Source organism: Solanum tuberosum, unplaced genomic scaffold, assembly GCF_000226075.1.
Source record: "Solanum tuberosum cultivar DM 1-3 516 R44 unplaced genomic scaffold, SolTub_3.0 scf00674, whole genome shotgun sequence".
Lineage (NCBI taxonomy): Eukaryota > Viridiplantae > Streptophyta > Magnoliopsida > Solanales > Solanaceae > Solanum > Solanum tuberosum.
Genome location: NW_006239591.1, coordinates 62,411 through 70,221, shown reverse-complemented (window position 1 = coordinate 70,221; position 7,811 = coordinate 62,411). Strand labels below are relative to the sequence as shown.

General features: G+C 42.5%; 1 protein-coding gene across 1 annotated transcript; it reads left to right on the top strand.

Moving 5' to 3' along the window:
- Positions 1-1,086: 1,086 nt before the first annotated feature.
- Positions 1,087-2,067, top strand: LOC107058856 (uncharacterized). Its single transcript, XM_015305048.1, has 2 exons — positions 1,087-1,439; positions 1,650-2,067. Exons 1-2 carry the CDS (start codon positions 1,087-1,089, stop codon positions 2,065-2,067), a joined length of 771 nt encoding a protein of 256 aa, XP_015160534.1.
- The last annotated feature ends 5,744 nt before the right edge of the window (positions 2,068-7,811 follow it).

Here is a 7,811-nt window from a genome sequence, read left to right as displayed (position 1 = left end):
AATGATGAGTCACTAAAGGAGTAGTTCTACAGAGGACATAATGACAATGGAAATGCTGTGTTAGATACTATTGATGAAAGATCTTATGGTGAGTGCACTTTTGAGGAGATTGCTGAAAAACTTGAGAGGATCTCCCAGAACAATAAAGAATGGAGCACTAGGAAGGCAAATACTGGTAGAAGAACGTTTGTTGTCCAAACTGCACCAAGTCAATCAAATGATGATATTCGTGAAGAGATGGCTCAAATGAGGATAGAAATTGGCTTGGTATTAAAGCATATGAGTGGAAGTGCAAAAAAAGTGAATGCAATAAATTATCTAACTAGAACTCCACCACCGCCAGTTGAAGAGTATTACTATGAGGAGGATGCGAATTTGAAGAATGATCAGACAGGGGGTTTCCGAACCAACGCCCAGGGTTCCAACTCAGATAGTTGGCTCCAAGGTCAAGGAAACCAAGGTCGAAACTATGGCGACTACAACCGCGAGGGAAACTATGTACGGGATGGGAACTACAATCGTGATAAAAATTATAACCGGAACAACTACGACAACAAGAATGATAAGGTTGGGCCTTATGTTCCATCTGATAATAGAGAGGTTGGTAGAAGTATGAATCGCATTGAGGATATGATGCAGAAAATGATGAATAGATTTGATTCAATAGATGAAAATGTGAAAGAGATGCGTAATGATTTATCTGGAATTGGTCAGAAAGTTGATGCCCATGCAGTGTCAATCAAACAACTTGAGCAGCAGTTTAGTCAGTTCTCTACTACTGTGAACCCACGCCAACCAGGCATACTTCCTAGCAATACCATCCAAAATCCAAAAAATGATGGACATTGTATGATAGTCAGTACACGCGGAGGAAAGCAAACTATAGATCCCCCTATGTCGTCTGAGGTCGAAAGAATGATAGAAAAAGGTGCGGATGAGATTAAGGTTTCTGAAGATCCGAAAGATGATGCAGAAAAGGAAGCTGAGGTGACCCAAAAAGTTGTTCCCATGCCTAAACCTCCACCTCCCTTCCCCTAAAGGTTGGTGAAAAAGACTGAAGAGGGAAAATATCATAGGTTCATTGCTATGTTGAATCAACTATCCATAAATGTTCCTTCGATAGAAGCTTTGGAGCAGATGCCTGGGTATGCGAAATTCATGAAAGACTTGGTGACCAAAAAAAGGGATGTCAGTTTTGAGAATGAAGAGAAGTTGCAACATTGTAGTGATATTGCTACTAGGTCACTTGTGCAGAAAAAAGAGGATCGTGGAGCTTTCACTATTCCTTGTACCATTGGGATATTACACTTTAAGAAAACTTTGTGTGACTTGGGTGCCAACATTAATTTGATGCCATTGTCGATTTATAAGAAGTTGGGTTTAGGAGCTCCAAAGCCGACTGTAATGCGTTTACTTATGGCTGACAAAACTGTAAAGAGGCCCATTTGAGTGCTCTAAGATGTCCTTGTGAAAGTGGAATCATTCATCTTTTCGACGGACTTTGTGATATTAGATTGTGAGGTTGATTTTGAGGTTCCCATCATCTTAGGTAGACCATTTCTTACTACTAGACGTGCGTTGGAAGATATGGAAAGAGGGCAGATGAAGTTTCGATTAAACAATGATGAGTTAACTTTTAACATCTGTAGGTCTATGAAACATGAAAGTGATCTTAAGTTGGTATCAATGGTGAATCATATTGTGGAGCAAGAATCTGAAGTGTCCATTAAAGAGAGGTTAGGTGTTGATGCACTAGCAGTGGTGACGATAAATCTTGATAGTGATGGTATTGATGACTATGATGAGCTAGTTGTTGCACTTGATAGGTTCGAGTTTCTTTTCAAGCCAAAACGGTTGGAATTAGACATGAAGAATCGAGACACCCCACCTGTAAAACCATCTGTTGATGAGCCTCTAAAATTGGAACTTAAGGTTCTTCCATCCCACTTGTGGTACGTATTCTTGGGACAAAATAGCACTTTGCCCGTAATCATTGCTGCTGAGTTGAGTGAAAGGCAAATAAAGGCCTTGGTATCGGTGCTGAAGCGGTTTAAGAGGGATATATAATGGACTATTGCGGACATTATTGAGATTCCTCCGGGCATTTGTTCTCACAAAATTCAACTCATGCCGGACAACAAGCCAAGTATTAAGGATCAAAAGAGACTGAATCCCCCTATGCAAGAGGTTGTGAAAAAGGAGATCATTATGTGGTTAGATGCTGGAGTTATATATCGTATTGCTGATAGTAGTTGGGTATGCCCAGTTCAGTGTGAGCCAAAGAAAAGAGGAATCACTGTGGTTCCCAATGCTAAAAATGAGCTTGTTCCAATGAGGTTGGTGACTGGTTGGAGAGTGTGTATGGACTACCACAAGTTAAATGCATGGACTGAGAAAGACCATTTCCCAATGTCGTTCATGAATCAGATGCTTAATCGTCTCGCTAGTAAGGGTTGGTATTGTTTTCTAGATGGGTATTCGGGCTAGAATCAAATCTCCATAGCTCCGAAAGACCAAGAGAAAACCAAATTCACTTGCCCTTATGGGACTTTCGCCTTCTAAAGGATGCCATTTAGGTTATGATGTCGATATTTTCAGATATGGTGGAGGAAACGATAGAGGTATTTATGGATGATTTCTATGTGGCAGGTGACTCGTTTGATGACTGTTTGACACATTTGGCTTATGTACTAAAACGGTGCGAAGAGTGCAATCTCGTGCTCAATTAGGAAAAGTGTCACTTCGTGGGAAATAGGGTATAGTTCTGGGTCATCGGATTTTGCAGAAAGGTATTGAGGTTGATAAAGCTAAAGTTGAGGTAATAGAAAAGCTTCCACCACCTATCTCTGTAAAAGGCGTTCGAAGTTTTCTTGGGCATGTAGGTTTCTATCGGAGGTTCATAAAAGATTTCTCTAAAATTGCACAACCATTATGCAAGCTACTTGAAAGGAGTGTAAGTTTGATTTTGATGATACTTGTCTGAGAGCATTTAGAGAGTTAAAAGAAAAGTTAACTTCGGCACCTATCATTATTTCACCGGATTGGGGGCAACCGTTTGAAGTGATATGTGATGTAAGTGGGGTGGCGTTTGGTGTAGTATTAGGACAAAGGCGAGATAAAATTCTTCATCCAATTTACTATGCCAACAAAGCTCTGAATGTGGCTAGAAAAACTATATTGTGACTGAACAAAACTCCTTGCTGTGGTTTTCGCATTCGAGAAATTTAGATCCTACTTGCTTGGTACTAAGGCCATAATGCATATTGACCATTCTGCATTGAGATATCTGATGGCTAAGAAGGATGCAAAACCAAGATTGATTAGATGGGTGCTCTACTGCAAGAGTTCAATTTTGAGGTAAAGGATAGAAAGGGAACAAAAAACCAGGTTGCTGATCACTTGTCTAGACTAGAGGAGGAAGCTATGATCAAGCTAGAAGATGGAATTATGATTAATGATGTGTTCCCTGATGAACATGTATTGGTTGCTTCTTATGATCTTATCCCTTGGTTCGCAGACTTTGCTAACTACTTGGCAAGTGATTTGGTTCCGTCGGATTTATCATTCCACCAAAGGAAAAAGTTCATGTCTGATGTGAAGAAATTATTTTGGGATGAGACTTACTTGTTTCGTGTTTGTGCTAATGGGATTATTCATCGCTCTGTGCTCGAGGTTGAGATGATGAGTACACTAGAGGCGTGTCATTCATCGCCTGTTGGTGGGCACCATAGTGGTATCCGAACTGCCCATAAAATTTTGCAGTGTGGGTATTACTGGCCAACCATCCACCAAGATGCTCATGATTTTGCTAAGTCTTGTGATCGTTGCCAAAATGAAGGAGGAGTTTCGAAAAAGCAAGAATTACCAATGAACCCAATACTGGTGATTGAGCTTTTTGATGTTTGGGGCGTTGACTTCATGGGTCCGTTTGTGACTTCGAATGGGATGAAGTACATTCTTGTGGCGGTTGACTATGTATCTAAATGGGTGGAAGCACTCGCACTTTCAAACAATGAGGGAAAAAGTGTCACCGCATTCCTGAAAAAAGAATATCTTCTCCAGATTTGGTACACCAAGGGCAATCATAAGCGATGGAGGTTCTCACTTTTGTAATAAGTTGTTCAAGACGTTGCTTGAGAAGTATGGTGTTTGTCATAGTCAAGTGGGCAAGTTGAAGTGTCAAATCACAAGATAAAGCAAATTCTTGCAAAGATCGTAAATGATAACAAAACTGATTGGTCAAGGAGGCTTGATGATGCTCTATGGGCTTATCGCACTGCATTCAAAACTCTCATAGGTATGTCCCCTACCAACTTGTAAATGGGAAGTCTTGTCATTTTCATGTAGAGCTAGAGCATAAAGCGATGTGGGCACTACAGAAGTTGAATTTGGATTGGGGCGCCACATCAAGTCAAAGAATGAATGAGATGAATGAGCTTGATGAGTTTCGCCTAAAATCATATGAAAGTTCAGCCTTATACAAAGAGAAGATGAAGAAATGATCAGAAGATCTAAAAGCGGGAATTTGCTTTCGGTGATCAGGTGCTATTATTTAATTCAAGGTTGCACTTATTTCCTGGCAAACTCAAGTCTAAGTGGACCGAACCATTCACAATAACCCAAGTATTTCCACATGGAGCGGTTGAACTAGAGAACAAGGAAGGAATGAAGTTCAAGGTGAACGGTCAAAGGATAAAGATCTACTTGGGGTAATCGAAGACTGTCAATGAGGTGATAGAGGAGTGGGCTGTTGATGAAGTCTGAGTAATCAAGGTGTTTGCGTCGTGTCGCAATGTTAAATCAAGTGCTACTTGGGAGGCAACCTAAGATGTATAGTCTAGCCCAACTATAGGAATTTTCTGTTTTATATAGGGAGTTTTTCTTAAATTTGTAGTTTTTTTTAGATAGATGTTTATTAATTTTTAGTTTTAGTGCTGGCTAGATAAAGATAGAATAGGGTCCGTGTCTAAAAAGTGTCCAGAAAATGTAAAAAAGAAGTCCTAATGTTTTCTACATGTGCAAGGAAGAAAAGGAAAAATCTGCAGAATCTAAGCTGATGTAATGGTCTACGGTTCCCATCCATGATCCGTCGTTCCATCGACAAACCGTGGTTGGCATCCTTATATCCCAGGTATGTCTCTAAATTTCACTTAGTGTAAGAATGAACCACGGAACCCATCGACGGACCGTCGATTGACTCATAGACCGTCGACGGGGTTTCGTGGGTCCTAGTTAGGGTTACAGTCGACCCGACCCGGACCCCTGCCAAAATAAAAACCTTTCATTTTTAAACTAATCCTCATTTCCCTCATTTCCCCAACCGTTTCAAACCGTTCCTACACCCAAAAAAGACCCATCAAACTCCCAAAATTACATCCATAAAATCTTCCCTTTCCATTGTTACTCCCATTTCCCCATTTCCATTGTTTTTTTTTTCAACTTTCCTCTATTCGAAAAAACCATTCTAGTCCGATTTCGGTGTCGAGCTTGCTTGGGGTCTTAAGAAGATATTGAAACAGACACACTCCTCCACTTTGCTCTACTTGTAAGGTAATAGACTTCACCAAAACTTTGATTTGTGTTCATTGTTTAAATTGAAGTCAACAAAGTTGTACTTGACATTGGGTAGGACATTGCATGATAATTTGATGTAAACTAATTCTAAAACTATCCTTGGGACGTCGATACTTGGACTGTGTTGCGTAATTGAACTTAACAATGTGGGTTAGATGTCTAAGTGGGTGTCTTGACTTAGGGTTTTTCAATATTTACTTGATTGAATGTGAAATTTGAATAATTGAAACCCTAGAAACGATAAACTACCATGTAATGTGTTGAAATGCATGTTTGGACATAATATAGGTGTTGATCATTGTATTGACTATGTTAATTGGAAAGTGGAATCACAAAGCCTGCACAACACTGATCGACAACCTCAACCCACAGATCATAGGTCAACCTACGGACCGTAGGTCGTGGTCCGTAAATCAACTGCACACAAAAATTGGCTAAGTCATGAACCATGGTGTGGACTACGGTCCGTCGTTTGATCGATGGACCATTCTGCACATCCGTGGTTCCCTATCAGAAACTCAATAATGGACTTCCTGACCTACGAAGGGGATCCATGGTCCGTCGTTTGATCGACGGTTCGTAGGTACCCACTGTAGGTCACAAAAACAGCTACTGCCCAAAACTTTTTAATATTTTTGTCCAAGTCCAAATGGTGTTCTAAAATTTTTGCTTTGGTCTTTTTGCCTTATGTAAATACTAACTAAGCTTCCAAAGGTACCATGGCACCAAAACAAACACCTGAGTACGCAAGTAAGGGCAAGTCTAAGTCTGTCACCCCGTACCAACGTCTGCTCGATGAGTCCAGTGGGGACGAGTATGTCCCGGATACCACCAGAGGCTCCCCTACTGCCCCCCAACTATGAGGAATAGGGCCAAGCAAGTTATATCATCGAGTGACGGGGTCGAGGTCACCGCCCCCAGTCCGAGGAGGGGGATTCACCTGTAGGAGAGTTACATTCTGGCTCCAGTTCCAACAGTACTTCTGTTTCTTCCTCCGATGCCACTAGCACGGGGAATGCTCAGGACCCCAGAGTTGAGCTGGTTCACAGTGCCACAGAGTTGAAAAGGTGGTGTGTTGAGGGGCAGTATCAGATTTACATTGACGGGAAGGCCCTGAATGAGCACAAAAACGTAGCCTGTCTGATTACTGAGGAGCGCCGGCTTTTGACAGGGAGCCTCCACACGATGCCCTCCATCCATGTTCTATTCCATCAGCACAAATACGACTGGATGGTTGAGACTTCGAGGAGATATAGTGAGGGGATGGTGCGTGAGTTATATGCCTCGTATGCTGTCACTGTCATTGGTACCTTGCCACCACGAGCCAAGGCTTTGGCTTAACCTTCTCTCCTGACCACCATGGTGTGGGGCCTACAAGTTGATATCTCTAAGACCACCATCCGCCATTTTATTTACGACCCGTCACACACTCTGCCTATCAGTACGGTGGAATACAACTATCAGATGGGGATAGTTTAGGGCCGTGCTTTCTGGGTCTCTGAGTAGAGGGAGTCACTACTTCGGTGGATGGCCCGACATATTACTGAGGAATGAGAGAGCACCGAGTGGGTGCAGAATATGCAGTTGTCGATCAGAAAGGCGACTATGAGTTTTGGGGCCAATCGTCCGTACCAGAATGTCCCCCACACAAGCGGACAATGTTGTTACTTGGGATCGGGTGGTGATGCAAGTTGCACTATTGGTGGGGCTAGAGGTCGATTTTACCCGGATCATTCTTGTTGAGATTCATGAGAAGGCCTTCCGGAGGAATACGACTATACCCTTCCCATGCCTAATTTTCCATTTGTGTAGAGAGTCTACTGTGCCAATATGGCACTGTGATAGATTGGTCGAGGTGACCAAGACTGTGGATGTTCAGCTTATCCATGATGATACAAACCCCGCTGCCCCGCGTCGGAGTACACCAGTTGCAGTTCCTCCCCTGGGTGCTGACTTAGTTAGAGAGGTTGAGCTAGTTGCAGCAGCACAAGATGATGACACTTCCATACCTCCTACTATTGTGGATGCACAGGCTCCCCCTTCCACCGCCACTAGTCAGGTTGTGACATCCCGAGCCACTCCCCCTACGGGGACCACTCTAGTACCTCTGGCCCGAGACCATAAACTGGAGACTCAGACGACCATCTTGTTGCAGCACATGAGGCAGTGGATGCAGAGATCTGTTGAGGAGTCCGAGGCTCGTATGGAGATGGTGATAGATGCAAAGATTCAGGCGA